Raw genomic sequence first — 18,264 nt, forward strand, 5'->3', positions numbered from 1 at the left:
CCCCCAACTCTGTAGAGCTTAAGGCTGCTTTCCCTACAAAACACCCACACACACATACAATGTGGTTAAAATAAAATGCATTTCGTATAAATATCTCCATCAAGGAGTCATACAAGGAAGGCTCAAGAGGCAGACTGGGGTTTGTTTTTTTTACATACAGAGGCATAAATAACTGTACATGGGCAGCTAAATACGGAGTGACGTGACAGCGCCTCCTGGTGGTCACTCAAGTGGTGCAATCAAGGAAGTTCCATCCTTCTCACCCACTGGCCAGGCCTGGCACTGCAGATTTAGTCTCCAAGGGACGGGGGAGGCCCATCTCTCCATCACCCCGTGAAGGGGCTCACTCAGTCCAGGCTGCTACTGGTAGCAGGTCAAGTAAAGGGTTTGAGAGGGAAGGATATGGGGAAATAAGATGTGAGGCTTGGGGATATAATCTCCCTCCAATATCCCCAGTTCTGTGACCTCAGAAAATCGAGAGTTGGCGCCATCCTTAAATTCTACGGTGGCAGCTTTAACTTCTCCTGTGGGCGCTTGGAGCTCTGGTATTGCTGGGCAGCTCCGCTGCCCCATCCTTTTTCACCTCATAGGGAAATACAGCACCAAAGATATCTTCATGATAGCGCTTCTGGCTCTTTAAGGGAAAACAGAGACCAAGGTGTCAGGTCTGTTGGTGTAGCCACCTCTCACTCATCAGGTCCAAGCTGGGACAAGCCCCAGGGGTCCCCCTGCTTCCCCATCACACCTACACACATGAGCCATTTTCCTTCTCAACTGTCATGCTTAGATTATTCTTGAATCTCACTTAGACTAACTCTCATGAACACCTGCTCTGGCGTGGACCACCAAAGCATCTCCCCAAGCTTTATGATGGACGCTAAAGCCTGTCCAGCGCTTGTCCTACAAGGTGCTCCAGGAAATGTGAGCTCTGAGATAAATATGGTCGGGAAATGCCGTGTACTTTCTCCCAGTCTTGAAGTGCCACGATGCACAGCAGCCTGTCGGGGGCCCTGAGAGTCTTGTAGAAAAATCAACATGGGGGCTTCCCTGGTGGCGCAGTCGTTGAGAATCTGCCTGCCGATGCAGGGGACACGGGTTTGAGTTCTGGTCTGGGAAGATCCCACATGCCGCGGAGCAACTAGGCCCGTGAGCCACAACTACTGAGCCTGCGCGTCTGGAGCCTGTGCTCCGCAACAAGAGAGGCCGCGATAGTGAGAGGCCTGCGCACCGCAGTGAAGAGTGGCCCCCGCTTGCCGCAACTGGAGAAAGCCCTCGCACAGAAACGAAGACCCAACACAGCCAAAAATAAATAAATAAATAAATAAAAATTAAAAATGAATATCTGCTTAAAAAAAAAAAAATCAACATGTTTGCCTTTGTTTAACTGAGCAACCAGACCAGGATGTACAGTTAGGCCTTCTAATAGCCCGACCAGCTCTGACCTCCCGCCACCTCTAGGATTCCTCTGAGCCCAGACTGTTCTGAGCCTGACTCCCCTGGCCCTGGCTTCGTGGCCCGTGTCCTTGACCTGCGGCCCGAGCCCACACAGCAGCGGCCCTACCTTAAGCTGGAAGAAGTAGTCCTCCACCTGCTCCTCAGTTAGGCTCAGCGCGGTGGCCACCAGCTGCTTCAGGGTGCGGGCCACATCCCGGGCCATGCGCACGTCCCCGCAAACATAGAGGTGGCCTCGCTCCTCGTGGAGCACGCGGAGCACCTCGTCCGCCAGCTGCTGCCGCAGGATGTCTTGAACGTAGACCTGAAACCAGAGGAGGTGGTGGGTCCAGGCCCCCACTGCTGGGGGCGAAGGCTGCGGTCAGGCCTGCTGGCCACGGGGAGGTGAGGAGGAGGTACGAGGGGTGGCGGGGTGAGCACCCTCCTGGCCAGGGCCCTGCCCGGGGACCAGGCTCGGGATGAGGAGGTGCACTGGTGCCCTGCCCGGCCCAGGCCTGGGCTGGGGCTGGAGAGGCGAACGCTGGCCACAGCCATGCCCTGGAGGAGCTGACTCTCTAGTGGGGCTCCCTCATTTGCTCTGAATTCACCGTGCCTCAAAGAGGCATCAATCAAGCTACTTACCCTGCCCGGAGCTCTGAGGCCCACCTGCCTACACCCCAGAAAAGGGAATCTCTGTCCTTGAGATCTCCCTGTAATTCAGAGCAGGGCTCCCCAGCTACACAGAAGTCCTGGAGTCAAGTGGGGACTCTCTGCTCTTGCCCCACACAAGATGCCCAGTGACCCTGGCACTGGGCACGGAGTACCAGGTCTGGGAGGAGCCCAATGGGATCAGTTCACAAAGGCTGAGCCAACAGTCTTTTCCGACTCCCCGGGCTCATGGGGCAAAGAACTCCCCGGCACAGCAGAGCCGGTCAGCGGGCCGTGCCGGGAGCAGCGGCTGCCCCCCAGCCTTGCTGTGCTTGAGCGTGAAGCCGACCTGGACCACCTCTCCCCCCGACAGCTGTACGTGCCGGGGGAGGACCTTCAGCAGGCTGGGCACTGGGGGTTGACCCACATGTGACTCTGACTTAGCGCTGAGCGTCTCAGGGCCCGTCTCTTCTCCTGGAAGAGCGAACATAATCGCGTCACAGCGCCACTCTGGCGACGGTAGAATCGCCTCCGTTTTGCAGCTGAGGAGGTGAAGGCTCAGAGGGCGAGGGGCTTGTGGGGAGCCAGGCGCCCACCAGGGTCTGTGCTTGTAAGGCTCCACCCACTGCACGGGCAGCTGCAGCATTTACCTTGGGCTGGTCAGGCAGGCGAGAATAGGCTGTGTGCACCTCATGCAGCACCCCCTTCCGGGTCATCTCCAACATCTCCTCCCGGTAGATGTGGTCCTCATCTGGGTGGCGGCACCCAAACACCAGGGTCATGCGGCCACTCTGGAGACCTGCAAGACCCAGCAGGCTGCAGTTACCAGGGTGGCCACCAGAGGGCGGGCGGGACATGCTTCAAGGCCTGCCGAGCTGCGCACCCAACTAGAATCCCATTTCATCCCCACGTGCTATCTAGTACTGTCCCCACTTTACAGATGAGGAAACTGAGGCCCAGGACATTCACATCCTTTGTCCATACAGGCTGAGGCAAACTTGGGAGAGGGGCCAGGAAACATCTGCGGGGTGGCTACAGCTTCAGTTCTACTCCCAGGTAGGTGCTGGGCACCACCTGGTACCCCCTCCGCACCCCCAAAAACCCTCCAGCTGTACCTTTGTGCTCGGCATCATGCAGCCGCTGCTGCCAGAAACTGCGGAAGGGGGCGATGCCCGTGCCAGGCCCGATGAGGATGCAAGGGTGGGAGGGGTCCTCGGGGAGCTGGAAGCCGCTGGCACTGAAGGGGACAGAAGGAAAGAGGCCCCGTCCTCAGACACCCTGGGTCGGATGCACACGCAGGACAGGGGCTGGGGAGCTGGGGATGTGGCCGGGGGCGGTAGTATTGCGGGGTGGAGAAGACAACGAGCTCAAAGTTGATTTCCCACGTCCTACGGGCTGTTTCATGTCCCCGGTCCAGGCACACCATCACCTTGCCCTCGGGTCCCTCTGAAAAAGGCTGAGCCTCATTGTCCTCTGGGCCCCAACACCGCTGCCACCTCTGTCCCTGCTAGAGACTTGGCCATGCTCTACCACAGGGGGTTAGAACAGAGAGGCCCAGTGTGACCCTAGTGCCTTCTTTACGGGCCAAGGGGCCCAGAGTGGCATCTAAACCCCAGATTCCTCCCTTTCAACCCAGTACTCCCCGGGGCCAGTGGTCCCGTGATGGACACAGTGGAGGGGGTGCTTACCTTCGCACAAAGCAGGGCACCAGGTCTTGGGGCTTCAGGTTGCTGAGCCATGTGCTGCAGACGCCGTGGTGCAGGGGACCCTGGCCGTCTGCAAGGACAGCGCACACCTGAATAGCATCGTCCCTCCCACCCCTGCGTGAACCTTCTCAGTGGCTCCTCCCACACTGACGCACCTCCCTGAACTGCCCGCTCAGGCACTCTGCAGGCTTTAATCAAGGGAATGTTTTTCTCCTGGTTCTGAGTTCCACCCTCTATTGGCCCAGAGTTGGCAAAAGCTGAAAGGGACTCAGAGAGTGTGCAAGGCTCTCCTTGTGCCACTGCAGAAACTGAGTCTCAGAGAGGGAAGGTGACTTGTACAAGGTCACTCGGGTAGCAGTAGAATCAGGTCACAGCTCAGCTTCCCTAACTCCTACTCCGATGCTCCTTCCAAGAGTTTCTCCAGGGACCCTCCCAGCCCATCACTTAGCTCCGATGACAGTAGCACAAAGTGGCCCCTCAGGGTGACCACAGTCACTTCCTCGCAGTGTCTTCAGGAGTACAGCCCTTGCTGGTAGGAACTCTGGGTGACAGACAAGCTACTGAGCCTTCCGGTCTGCTCTTCCATCTCTGTCTCCCCCAGTGGCCCCTCCTGGACTTGTGGAGACCCCAGGTTCCCTTCCCAATGGCCCAGCATTTGAGGGGACCTTCAACCAACTCGAGAAGTCCCGCTGGTTCTCCTCTGGATGGAACTGTGCTCTCACAGGATGTGCCTGCCTCTCCTCTCCTGGTCTGAGGATTGAGACTTGGCCTCTGCAGATGTTCTCTAGCAGAGCAAAGAGAGTCTCTGCCCAGTTTTCAGGAACTGTGTGATTGTGCTTCTCTGTGCACAAAGGGCTCTGAGGTGTGAGCCAGCTCCCCAGCTTTGCCAACCCAGGCAATGCTCAGTTACGGAGAGAGGGCAGGGGCATGTTTCATCCAGTGGAGGAGCCAAGCCCAGCTGGACAAGGTTTGGGACCTCCCCGTGTATGTTAGCCCATCCCCCATCCTCTGCCCTCACAGCACCCTGCACTTTCCTTCTTAGCACCTACACAATGACAACTGTCTATTTCTATGAGTCTCTCGTCATTGTTCCCTCTAGATGGGAAGCTCCATGGGGGCAGGGTCTATGTGTGCTGTATTTCCACACCCACCGTGGTGCCAGGCATAAAGAGGTATGAAATAAATCATCGCTGAATGAGTGAGTGAATGACTGAACAATCAAGGCAGAATCACCCCTGTATTCAGGCTGGACTATCAGGAAGACTAAGAATCGCTGGGCTCCCACTAAGTACTGGGTACTTCCCACATCTGATCTCATTAAATTGTCCCAACAGGAGTTGGACAGTAGAGAGGAGTATGGCGGTTAAGAACTTGGACTCAGCAGTCAGACTACCTGGGTTTGCATCTCAGTTCTCTACCTGCTACCAGGGTGACTTTGAACCTGTGGCTTAACCTCTTTGTGCCTCAGTTTCCTCGCCCGTGAAATGCACACAGCTCCCGTCTCACATGGTTACCGATCACACGTACACAAAGACGTTAGCTCAGTGCCTGGTTCATGGTAGTCTCTCCCACACTCCTCCTATCGCTGTTAACAACTCTGGAAGGTGGGTGTTTAAGGATGAGGGGACCAAAGCTCAGAGATGTTGAACAGCTGCCCCGTAAGTAGCAGACTTGGGCCACTCCACAGCCTCTGCCCCAGCCTTACCTCGGGTGCGGTACGTGAGCACGGCCACAGTGAGGTGGATCTCCGTGGGTGTGTGGTCCCTGGAGGAGCTGATGGAGTAGTACCGGGGCTTCAGGACAGGCAGCTGGGAGAGCAGGAAGCTGGCAGGCACCCGCAGGGACGGGAACTCCTCCAGCACCTCCAGGAAGGTGGGGCTATTGGTGAACTTCCACGTGTTGTAATCAGACGGCTGAAAGCCAAGGGCAATATGAGTGTCTCAGGGCGTTTGCCCCACACAGAGGGAAGAGGCTGTCACAATCCGATATTCATTCATTCACTCCCACAGCAAACACTTCAAAGGACCAGGTGCTGTCCACGGTGCTGAGAATGCCAAGCTAGAGAGGAAAACGTTCCTGTCCTGGAGGAGCTCAGGCCAATGAGTAGCATTTCTCTAACTTGTCTGCTTAGAACTTTACTGTCAGCAACTTGTGGGCAGGTGTCAAATCTTTATTCTAATCTAATTTGGGGAAGGGCTTCGGAATCATACAGACCTGGGTTCAAATCTTGACCGGATGCCCTTACTATCTGTGGGATCTTGTCCTCATTACTTAACCTTTGTGGAATGAGGATAGCATCACCTACCTCATGGGGATGTTGTGAGAATTAAGTGAGAAAATGTGTGCCAGGTTAGTGCAGAGCAGCCACAGGATAATGGCAGTGGAGGTGGCTGGAATCAAGATAATTAGCGATAATGGTGACGGTAATAATGATATTCAGTGCCTTTTGCAAAGACTTGGGTCTAGAAAGTTGCAGGTGAGTTAATGCACTCTCTCATTCATTTATTAATTCAACTACCCATCTGTTACTATGTCCATTATCCATTCATCCACACCATCCATCCTCCAACACTTCCTAAATTCCAGGCTTGTTCCAGGTGTGGGGAATAAAAGACAGAGTGGCTCTCCTTTTCTAGCTCATTTCTGAGGAAGTGCACTTTGGTTGCATCCTGCAGACATTCAAAAAAATTCAGTTCACTTTACACAACTATGTCCTAGAGATGGGACAGGAGAGGGCGCCTGACTTCCTCCCAGCCTTTGACAAATCGCACTTTGGGAAGCTGGGGTGGATTCCCCTTGGAGGTTAAAGACCAGCTCTAGGCTCAGGATGCCCCCGACTCTGGGACCCTGCTCCTGCCTCACCCACCAGCCCCGACCTTCACCTGGCACAGGGTCTCCAGCCTCTGCCTCTCAGCCTCGTCCGTGGCCAGCTGGGCCAGCTTTTGGAGCAGCAGCTGGGTTGGCGGGGTGGTGATGTCCAGGAAATAGGTGAGAGCCTGGCTGAGTGAGCAGGTGGGCAGCCGCTTGTCCCTGACCCAGTAGCTGCCTGGATAGGGAAGAAAGGAGTCAGGATGGAAAAAAGGCCCCATTTAGGTTTCCCAAAGAGTGATGAGGCATCTGGGACAGACACCCTCCACCTTCCAGCTGCAGGGGAGAGAAGACACTGAAGTTCTGGTTCCAGGAACAGCAAAAGGGTTCACGTGCCCAACTCAAGTGCAGGAAGATGGTGCCCAGAGATAGGACTGCCAGGAAAGGCTGGTCAGCAGCCCTCCAAAGGGCAGCCAAGTTGACACAATCCTGCAAAACTAACTGTGTACCAGAGTCCAGTCCCTCTCTGGCCCAGACCTGAACTTTAGCAGGACACACACAGGTGAACTACAGACTCACCATGACTAAATTCACCAAAGACTGATGTACACCCCAGAGGCCAGTTCTTCATTTAGAGAAAAGCCCATAACTTCAGTCTCCAGGGGTGTTAGACCAAGAGGTGCTGGGTGAGCAGCACTCAGCCCAGAGCGAGGTGGCGAGTCTCAAGGAGGTGCCAAGAGGCAGTATGCAGGGCGGCCACAGCATGGACGCTGGAGCCAGTAGACACGGGTTCAAACTCTGGCTCCCCACTCGCTAGTAGGCTGACTGAACCCTCTGAACTTGGGTTCTGTCTCTGTGAGATGGACGTGATAATAAAGCCTGTCCTGCTGAGTTTGCATGAGGACTGAATGAAACAGTACACGTATTAGGTAAAAATATTAGTATTACACTATTTCATCTAGACCCAAGGCCTGAGGAACCACATCTGTCTCCCTACAGTCACAAGGATGTCTCTGTCCCCTTATCCCCGAGTTTCAGGCTCTCTCACGTTCTCCTGGACGGTGGGGAACAACGCCAGACTTTGCTTCTCAGACTCCTGCTGTCCTATTTTGGCCACTCTCTTTAGGGGGACACATTTTTTGGAGGTATCATGATCGCTGAGGAAGCTAAGGCCGGGGAGCTAGTCCAAAGGGCTGGAAGGCCCGTGATTACTGATTGCATTAGTTTCCCTCTCCTAGTGCCTGCCACCCAGCGCTGTGCTCACCACATAGGCAGAGAGCCTCACCTTAGCACACAACGGGGACTCTGAACCCTCCCCAGGATAGCCTCATCTCTCCAGTGAGGATGGCCAGGAAGAGCCGTGCTCTCCTGGTCACCCATGGCCTGGCCCTGCCCACTGCCCACAGAAGGTGGGGATAAATGAGACCCTCGGTGGGGAAGCAGTATGAAATTAGAATGCCATGAAAATGCAGTATAAATTCCAAAACATAAAATTTGGGATCCGAAGAGACTTTCAGGGTGTATTAAACTACCTTCCTCTGACCTTCTGGACAAATGTCGATTAGCCCATGGGAAATGGATATTCCTCCATTTCTGCATTTGTTTGGTGCCAGGAATTGTGGTGAAGGTTGTACATGTTATCTACTCATCTGTTCTTCACCACAGCCCTGCGAGGAAGGCTCTATTATCTCTATTTTAGAGACAAAGAAACAAAGCCTCGGGAGGTTAACTCCTATGCCCAAGGTCACATTGCTAGTAAGTGATGGATCAGGGACCTGAATCTTCAAAGCTCACCATTTTTATAGTTCCCACATTTCTCTATCATGTCACCAAGCAAGCTGCACATGTGTGTCTGTTGTGGGACTAAAGAGACAATGCATGTATTGATAAAATGCTGGCATCAAGTAACTACCCCGAAAATGGTGGCTGCTACTGTTATTATAATAATAATAATAATTATGACTATTTTTGCATATCTGCATCCTGTACTAGGTAGTGAGCTTTCTGAGGGCAGACACGGAGTCTCATTCATTTTTGTAGCCCAGGGCCTGCCTGGTATATAGATGTGAGTAGTTAAAATTTTGATGGGAAAATGAATCAGTCAACCAACAAAAGTGGCCGGGTAATCAAAGAATGAAGGGGAAAGATAGCCCAGCCTCTGGTGTTGGGCAGATAGTCCCAAAGAAGCAGCCCTTCTTGTTGGCCCGGCGGCCGGTCGAGGACTATTTACAAGGCTGCTCTGGCGCGGGCTTCAGGGGCCCACCACTCAGCAGGAAGGACAGGGTTTGCTGCCCGTTTGCAGCGCAGGTCCGGGCCCAGCCCATCAGTGGAACTGGGGCTTGGTGGGAGGATGCTGGGGCGGCCTCAGCTGACGCTTTTGTGCAGAGAGCTCACCGTTCTCGCAGAGGGTCTCCAGGCGCATGGGTTGGTCGGGGGCAGGGCCATCCACCACTCGCTCCAGGATGCCTTGGACCAGAGCTGGCTGGTTGCCTGGGAAAACTCCGAGGTGCTCTCCCGGCAGGTAGCTTGGACCTTGGCTGCCCTCACAGGACAGTTCCACCAGGAGGGTGGTACGGCTGCAGAAGGAAAAAGAAGCCTCTGGTTACGCCACCAGGATTTCCTCCAGCACTCCCTGATGGGTGGGCCAGTTTCCCCAGGAAACGTGCCCTCCTTTCATTTTCCTGCCTGGTTCCATGAACACGGGTTGCCGGCATCCCGAGGCTGGGGTGCTCAAGAGGGCCCGGGGCTGACCCGGCCTGTGGCTTCTCCGTGGGGAGAGGGTGGACAGCAATCGTCCCATGCAGCCCTCCCAAGCCCTCGAGAGCGCGACCACAGACTCCGCCTAAAGAAAGCATCGCACTGGGAGGTATGTGGGCATTGAGACAAACCTTTCCTAGTGTCTAGCGCAAATCTGGTTCTTATTAGAACACAGCCCACTTTTGCTAATGAATGTAAGGACAGCACAGAAAAACAAAACCTACAGAGAATCCACACTGCTGGCTGAGCCGGCGGGGAAAGGTCCTTCCCTGTCAAAACTTTTCCTGAAAGTTCTTAAGAAAGCCAAATAGTTTGAGTTTTTCTTGCCCTCCCCTTTTGGAGAAATAGTTAAGTCACAAAGGACAGGAAGTGAAGCAGGTGCCTCGTTCCCAAGCTGGAAAACTGGCCCATGGTTAATGGAGACCCAATGTAAAGGTGCTGGTGGCCACAGGGGTTAACAATCAAGCTGCTCCTACCAATGGCATCGTAGCTAATGCCAGTGGACACTTCCCTCCTCTCCTTTCTAAGACTGACTTGCTCTGGTCTTTCCTGGATTAAAATAAAATCTGTGGAACGTCACCCAAGAAGCCCTCTCCTTTGCCCTACCTGGATTTTGGACTCTGTAGATTCTGCCGCGATTTCAGCCTCATGGTGAACACATGCTTGGCGTGCATACTGCTGAGGGCTGTGGGACAGAGAGACAGTGAAGTGGCAACGTGGCTCTTAAGTGTTGGTGGGGCAGCCTCCGCGTGCTGAGTCAATTACACCCAGACGTTACCCTGGGGTGTCTCACTGTGGTGGTGCTGGGGTTTTCCTTCCCTTACTTTTTTCCCCACTGTGTTTCTGAATCACAAATAAAGACCCTTGGTCTGACAGAGGATGCTTGTGCCGCTGCTAGGTATTGGGAAATGCAATGTAAATGCCCCAATATGGGAATTTCTAGGACATCCCATGGCTTGGGATCCGCAGGAGAGCGTAGTTGAAGCTGGGGATATCCTAAACATGAGGAAACGTGTAGGACCTCTGTAGTCCTGGTATAGGAGAAGAGGAAGCGCAGAAGCACAGCATCCAGAGGGGCCGTTCAGAGTTCCCAGACTGTAGCCTGGAATTGCCTCTGAAAAATGTTCTTCATAATACCTGGCTGCCATTAGAGCGGGAAGGCTGGGGCCCAGATCCCAACTTGGCCATCTGCTAGCAACTTGCTGCACCTCCCTGAACTTCAGTTTCTCTGTCTGTGCCTTTCTCGCAGGATGAGTGTAAGGGATCACTTAGAGCAGGTGGGCAAAGAGTCCAGCACAGTGCCTGGCACATAGGAGCGTCCTTCTCTCTCCACTGCCCTCCCAGGGTTTCCTCCTAAACCGCCTCTCTCAGAGACGAAGCACGCCCTCAAGTCTCGCATCCCAGCAGGCTCTTGGACCCAACAGGAGAGAGATGCCTGGTAGCCCTAGACTAGCTGCCTCTGTTCAGAGGGTCTTAGTGGTCTCCTTGACCCTAGGCTCAGGACTGAGAGACACCCACCCCGGCAGGAAGGGCAAACAAGCTCCGTGTGGTGCAGGGAAGCAGGTACCTTTGTTGAGGTCCAAAGGCTGTGAGTCTTGCACGAGCCTGTAGTGGTGCAGGTCCCAGGTCACAGTGGCAGTATAGAGCTTGGGGATCTGAATGTGGTGTTTGCCTCGGACATCGAACGTCTCACAGGCTGCCTGGATGAAGATGGAGCCGACGGGTGTTAATAATCATCCCTGGCATCAGCGGCATCACCACTGCTGGGGCTACCATTTTTTAAGTCCTTGCAACTGAGCTGAGAGCTTTGTGTAATTACTAAGCACACTTATCTGGTTGGGCTGTTATGAGAACCCAAAAACTGGCTGGTCCTAGCACATAGTAGCTATTGCTATTATTATGAATATTAATAATGACAGCATCTCATTTTATCCGCATGCCCGCACTATGACACAGGTGTGATTACTCCCATTTTCCTGATGGGGAATCGTGTGGAGGAGACGTGGGCTTGGGAACCATGTCGGACCCACTCAAGGTGGTGCTCATAAGCCCCACTGCTGGGTGAAACGCTTTGCTTCAATGAGTTCTCTCAGTCAATGGGGTCAAGCCACAGGTGATAAAGACCTACTGAGATATCCCTGTCCCCAAGTTCTCTGTGGCTGGGACACTGAAACAAGACAAGGATGTCAGGAGGTGACCTGGATAATCAGACGGGGAAAGATCTTAAACCACAGCTTCCCGAGGGCAGGGAGGTGTCAAGTGGAGCTCTTCTGGGGGCTGTGGGAAAGCAGCAGTGACTTGAGCCCTCAGGCCTGCGACCCTGGCCCACACCCGGGACCACGCCTATAGGACCCAGCAGGGGTCATGCCACCCAGGATGCCGGGCACAGGTGTCCTGGGCACGAGTGCACCGCAGCCTCCCTCCCGGTGCCGTGGGGCAGCTCCGGCTGTGAACTGACCTTGAAGGTTTGCACGGCCCAGGCACGGAAGGCCTCCTCCTGCCCGCTGAGCTCGTCCCCTTCCCCTGTTGGGGCGAGCTGAGAAGCCCCCAGCTGGGACAACTTCTGGTCGATGTCATGAGCAAAGGCGCAGAACTGAGGGTACATGCTGGAGCCGAGGCCAAACACGGCATACCTGCCCGAGGAGGACACGCCCGGAGCCTGGGTGAGCTGACTCCGCCCACAGGCCAGCCTCTGACCCTCCCGCACCAGCTGGGCAAGGACCACCAGTGCCCACCCCCTTCCTGCCCTCCCTGGCTCCCGAGCCTCGTCTCCAACTCCCACGACCAACCCCATGCCTGGCCTGCAGAAGTGTGAGCGGGACTCGGTGTCCCTGCTTTGACCCACAACACCTCTGAGGACAGGCTGTCTCTGGGCCTGGACATCCCAGGAAGTTCCCACTTATACACACCCAGCTCCGTCCCTGGAACCCAGACTCTGGGAGTGGGGAAGAGATTTACCTGAATTTGTTGGTGAGCTCTTTCAGCATGAAGAGGGATTTCTTCAGTTTCTAGAAAGAGAGAGAACCACAGAGTTCTCAGGACAGGATTAATAAAAGCACCGCTTTTCCCTTTCTTCTGGTGGCTCATTTAAAAACTGGACATATCTGGCAGGAGAAAATTCAAGATCCTCGCAGGGAAGTTGGTTTAGGTGGGGCCGCCTGGCTGGGACTCAGGGACAAGTTCAGCCTTAGCAACTCATGTGGGCCTGACCTTTGGTGTGGGGCGAGGACAGCCCAACCCCCAGTCCATCCAGCCCTGGCAGAGGGGGGCCTGCCTTGTAGCAGGGCATCACCAGAGGGACTCCTGATAGGACATGAGCCTCTCTTCTTGTCAGAGTGACAACTGGTCCCGTATTCTCTGAAATAACCCTGATTTCCCAGGAACTCAAGATAACTTTAGGTGGAAAATAGTGTCAAATCACATGGTAAGAAAGTATTCTTTTTTTCTGTAATTTTTTATAGTTATTCCTGTTTCAATTATTTCATTCTTTTGTCCTGAACACTAGGGAGAAAATCTCAGACTGCTGCTAATGGAGACTTAACACTTCTCTCATACTTGCTTATTACTCTTTTTAAAAAACAAAGCAAGCCATGGTTAGGCAACAGTATCCAGCTAAAATTCAATAACTGCTTGGCTTTCATTGGATTTACCTGGGACCAATTTTTGCTGGCTTTCCATTTGTGAGAGTGATATAAAGTTTCCTTTAAACATGAATTTTTGAATTTAAAAAGGCAGGTCAATTTACTGAAATATATTAAGTACGTCACAGGAAAGGCAGCTCATGCATACAGAGGAAGTCCCGAAGGAGGCAGGCCAATGGCTGACGTTAGGGCGACCCAGAGTGATCTGAGCTCTCACTCCCGAATGCCCTCCTTAGGACATGCTGAGTCCCCAGATCCTTTCCTTGGTCCTCTTAGGCTCTACCAGACCCCAGACCCCTGGGACTCGGGCCACCCACCTCTCCGTTGCCGGGGGAGTCTCCGTTCCCGAACGTGCTGGTCACCACCAGCAGCAGCTCTTCCTCCTCCAGATGGCTCAACTTGTATTCGTCCATGCAGAGAACCTGCACGACACCCAAGGTGGACATCAGCCCTTGTTTGCCAGGCTGACGCCCTCCACGCCCTCCCCAGACACCCAGCGCTTCCCTCACCCTACTCAGGCTGGGAGTCCCCTTCGTCATCTCGGTCCCCTGGTGCCCGGCACAGAGGAGGTGAGTACTTAACAAATCCCTGTCTACTGAACCTATTTGAACACGGCATCCTCGATTCTTTGATTCTCCCACGCTAACACATCAGCAAGCCCTGGAGGGTTTGCCTCCAAAATACCGCGTGTCCCAAATCAGAGCACGTCTCACCGCTTCCATCACTACCTTGAATTCTGAGTGTGTGGACGTATTTTCCACAAAAACGGGATGGGCAGGTTACAAAAATGACAACACCTCTGGGGACCCAAATGCTTTGCCTGAAGCTAATCTCAGGTGAAATGTGTCACGGCCTCGCGGTTCTACCCAGGCCTACCTGACCCAGGAGGCCTTCAGTGATGGAGGATCAAATCCAACACTGGTGGAAGGAATTAGTCACCCTTGGGAGTTTTGTTTTATTTCTCTGCATCTTATTCATCCTCTGCCCCCTTCACATTTAGCACTGCACCCCATATAGGAGGTGTTCTGTAAAGGTGAATAAAATCCATCTAGAACAGCTAATGTATATTGAGACTTAGCAGCATTAAGAATGTGTTTCTCAAACTGTGTTCCCTGGAACACTATGAAAAGCTTATTTACTAGGTAAGTTTGGGAATCCCTGGACACACCTCTCTCCTTCTATCACAGATTTTCAATGTACATCAGCATGCCCAAGGCTCGGGGACATCCAGGAGCAGAGCAATCATTTTAACTTGCCCCAGACTTCTCCGTGCATAGGCTGAGTCGGCTACCTTAGGGTTGAAGGCGCAGCTGAACAAGGCCCCTAGGTCCTGGGCCAGCGTTTCTGATCTTCCCGTCTCTGTTGCAAAGAGGATCGTGGCTCTGACCCGGGATGCCATTCTCTCATGCATCAGCACTGAGGCAAAGAGCACGGCTCTGTGGGGACAGACATACTCTGTGTGCTGAGTCAGCCTTCCAGAGGAAGATGGGGTCCCAGCATTTAAAGTGCAGCAGATCGAGGAAAAAGAACCCAGGTTTCTCACCAGCTATCAACCCTGACTCACCGCCCTTCTCCTCCCCTCCCCTCCCCCACTCAACCCACCACTCAGTCCCTTTGGGAAAATGGAGGAGAGAGAAAGCTGGGACAGAGGTGGCAGGTGACCCTGGGAATTGGTGTCTGGATTTCTGGGAGCCAAACCCTTTCTCTCTCTCTTTTTTATAGTTTTAATATACCTTTTAATTAATTAATTAATTTATTTGGCCACACTGTGCAGCATGCGGGATCTTAGTTCCCCAACGGGGGATCGAACCCATGCCCCCTGCAGTGGAAGTGCAGAGTCCTAACCACTGGACTACCAGGGAAGTCTCTCCAAACCCTTTCTCATTGTTCCCTGCCCTTCAAGGCCTAGAAGGAAGGGCTGAGGTTCAGATGTCCACACTGGCTGCTTCCACTTACTTGACCAAGACTTTGAATCGAATCTCTCTTCTCCGGGGTCTCCGCCTCTCATCCTGCCAGACGTGGGTTTTCCAGGCCGCCACCTTCAGAGAAGAGGGCAGGTATGTGGGCAAGGTGGGCCCTGGCTTGGCTTGGGCTTGGAGAGACAGAAGGCCCTTCATGGCCTTCGTGAGTTGGGGGGTTGAGCAGGTCCTGTCCCCACCCTTTCACTGAAAGCCCCACAGGGAAGGGCTGCATCTGCCTGTCTCCCTCCAAGTTGTAGCTCATGTCCAGCACAGAACCTGCACACGATCAGTTGATTGTCACTCACTAGTGTCCCCCTGGAAGGAAGAGGCTGCACATCTCTTTTCTTTTGGTGTCTGGTCACTAGGAAGGCTACACAGATTGTATATAATGCATAGTCTGCCCTGGGATATCTCTGAGAGTAGACGAAGGTGCTATGACCACAGGCGCAGACTATCCCAGGCAGTCAGTCACACTACTTATCACTTTTAGAGTAAGGAAGCTCTTCCCCAAATCTAACCAAAGAGCTTTTTGACAAAAAATGAAATCACTTCACTGGGTAACGGTTCCTGAGTGCACTCTGGGCTGGACACTGGGCTGAGCTGTTACGTGCACCAGCTCACGTGATCCACACAACCTCCTCCATCGCGGAGTTGATGACCCTCCTTTTAGAGATGAGAAAGTCAGGGCTTAGATGGGTGAAATGACCCACCCAAGATCATACAGCTAGGAAGTGGGAGAATCGCCCCTGGATGTGTCTGACCTGGGAGCCAAGCTCTTCACCATTATGCCATGTGACTGTCTATAGCCCTCCCGAGCAGGCGGGCACAGTGGCGGTCACCCTAAGGAGCTTAAACTCCGTCAGAACAACGGGCTACTAAAGGTACCATAAAAGGTATTTCCTTCAGTCTCACTTCTGTAGAAATGGACAAAAGCATCCTTGAGTGAAGCCTGAAAAGCATTAAAAATATGCCTCTGTATCCCCGATCCTTCCTTGTATGTCCTGCACTAGTGAGCACACATGTGCACAGGCACATGCAAACACACACGCATGCACGCATGTGTACACGCATGCACACACGTGCAGACACACACACTCTCTCCACCCCTGAGCTCCCAAGACAGAAAGGAGAGGAAGGTCCCTCTCTTACCTGGTAGTAGTAGAAAGGGGACAGGATATAATTTAACATCTCCTGGTGGAACACGGGGGTGATGCTTCCAGAAATTGGGGGGACCAGCCAAATCCAGTCAGCTGGGCAGCCCCCTCGGGACCGGTGCTCATTCTGCATGTACTTCATGAAGGACTCTGCAGCTGAGTGGTGGTCCGTGATGGTCACATTATGCTTCTAAATCAGAAGGAGGCAAGAAGGGGAGTTGAGGAGAGTGGTCGGTTGGCTGCAGGGCTCCCAGATGGACTACGGAAGGGCCTGGCAATCTGTAAAATGGGAGCCCAATCTCCTCTGGCCCCCTTCTCGCTGCTGAAAATAAATACCCAAATGCAAAGTACTTCCAGAGCCTCTGAGGAACCCAAGCAGTCACCATAGCCATGGTCAGCCCACAGGCCACATGCTGCCCCCGCTTGGCCCTCTGGGGGCGGTGTCCAGCTTCTCAGGCCCACAAGTCTCCCTGAACTCCCACAAATGGCTCTCTGGATGCTGATGAATCAAACCAGTGGCTTTTTGTCACTTGTTGGTAGAGAGTTCCAGGAGTCACCTCCCCAAGGATGTGGCTGTCTCAGCCAAGGAGGAACTAGGTTCTTTGGAAGAGGACTGAAGTACTGGGGGGAACCACAGTGCATGGAAGACAAATCACCACAATGTCCCACATCCTAAAATTAGAAGCCAAGGGGTCTGAGCCTTCCTGGAATGATCCAACAAGGGCAGCCACATCGTCTGCAGCAACTCATGTAGTCAAGAGACATTGGTTTCATGGAGTGGTTCAAACCTTGGCCTCTTATTAGCCATGTTACTTTGAGCTATTAGTTCCTTAACCTCAGTTTCCTCATCTGTAAAATGGGGATGGTAATAGTTCCTACATCATGACGTTGTTGAAAGAATGCAATAAAATAATACAAGTAAAGCATAAAACGTGCTCAATGAATGTTAGCTGCTATTATTATTTCTATCTACCAGGTATTGCATACAGAGGTGAAAGACGTGGCCCCTTCTCTGTATTGGATCATACTCTAACTGGGGGAGGCAGAAAGACATCAGCCATTTCACATGGTCTGATAGAAGCTACGATGGAGGTGAGTGCAGGTGCTGACGGAGGGTCGAGGGAGGGCTTAGCTCATACAGGGGCCCAGAGGAGAGATGGGGGATTTTAGAGACAGTTTCTAAGAGGAAGTGAGTTTTGAGAGATGGGTACCAGTTAGGCAGCAGACGGGCAGTCCTGGAGGAGGACACTGCATCAGTCAAGGCCGGTAGGCAGGAGAGGAGCCAGTAGGCTTCAGTAGGACCAGCCATGCCTTCTAAAATTTTATACGTACACACACCGCAACTACTGGGTGCCAGACCAGTTTTAGGCTCAGGAGCTGATGATGAGAGCTGTGAGAATGGTTGTAACAGTAATAAATAATAAAACAACAAAACTAATGTTTTTTGAGTGATGACTATGGGTCAGGCAGTGCAGCTAAATATTTTGCATTCATTTTCATTTAATTCTTACAGTAACCTAGTGAGGGAGGTACCATTATTATCTCCGTTTTACAGATGAGGAAATGAGGCCAAGTCTTTGAAGCTGACCCTGAAGGAGGGTCATGAGGAAGTCTTGGAGACTCTCAAGCAGTGGAGGGACGTGGTCAGCAATGGTCAGGACACAGTTGAGATCAGCAGTTTCCTGGGACATATCCGCATCCTGCCAATATCAGAGCTGATGGTGGGAGCCTGCAGGAGTCAGGATGTGTGATCCACAGCCAGTGGGGTCTTCCCGAGCTGGGTCAGCCCCAGGGGGGTCTTCCTGTCCTGTCTCGGAGCTGACCCATGCCCCTCCCCACTCCCCAAAATCAGGCACAAGCTTGACATGCCTATAGCGTGACGAGCTCTGGGGAACAGTGTGTGATAATATGTATTTACTGGGTGTTTAATGTCAGCTCCCACTACATTCCACAAGGCCAGGGTTTCTGTCTATTTTGTTCACCACTCATACTCTTGGCCTGGCCTAGGGTCTGACACATGGAAAATGCACAATAAAACTTTGCTGAATGAATGCATGGCTCTCTGCCCTGCGGTCTGGCCTCCAGGGCATCTGCCAACTTTGTGGACATGGTCCCAGCTTCTAAAGTAATAGCTTCACTCGTCCATGGCTCCTTCCCC

At 53.2% G+C, this 18,264-nt stretch overlaps 1 protein-coding gene across 3 annotated transcripts in view; it reads right to left on the reverse strand.

Annotated features, from left to right (window-relative positions):
• Nucleotides 1-60: 60 nt before the first annotated feature.
• The window catches only part of NOS2 (nitric oxide synthase 2), a 40,317-nt gene continuing 22,113 nt past the window's right edge, over nt 61-18,264 (reverse strand). For all 3 annotated transcript variants that reach the window (XM_082371280.1, XM_082371278.1, XM_082371279.1), the window contains 16 exons: nt 16,102-16,296; nt 14,948-15,030; nt 14,283-14,427; nt 13,309-13,413; nt 12,309-12,358; nt 11,809-11,983; nt 10,918-11,050; nt 9,957-10,035; nt 8,988-9,169; nt 6,668-6,831; nt 5,491-5,698; nt 3,768-3,855; nt 3,195-3,316; nt 2,730-2,878; nt 1,562-1,756; nt 61-634 (listed from right to left, as the gene is read on the reverse strand). In XM_082371280.1, coding sequence (XP_082227406.1) covers nt 515-634; nt 1,562-1,756; nt 2,730-2,878; nt 3,195-3,316; nt 3,768-3,855; nt 5,491-5,698; nt 6,668-6,831; nt 8,988-9,169; nt 9,957-10,035; nt 10,918-11,050; nt 11,809-11,983; nt 12,309-12,358; nt 13,309-13,413; nt 14,283-14,427; nt 14,948-15,030; nt 16,102-16,296 — 2,193 coding nt within the window. In that variant the 3' untranslated portion in view covers nt 61-514. The remainder of the gene's footprint in view (nt 635-1,561; nt 1,757-2,729; nt 2,879-3,194; nt 3,317-3,767; nt 3,856-5,490; nt 5,699-6,667; nt 6,832-8,987; nt 9,170-9,956; nt 10,036-10,917; nt 11,051-11,808; nt 11,984-12,308; nt 12,359-13,308; nt 13,414-14,282; nt 14,428-14,947; nt 15,031-16,101; nt 16,297-18,264) is intronic.

The sequence above is a fragment of the Balaenoptera borealis genome, assembly GCF_965194805.1.
Source record: "Balaenoptera borealis genome assembly, chromosome: 20".
In the NCBI taxonomy this organism is placed as follows: Eukaryota; Metazoa; Chordata; class Mammalia; order Artiodactyla; family Balaenopteridae; genus Balaenoptera; species Balaenoptera borealis.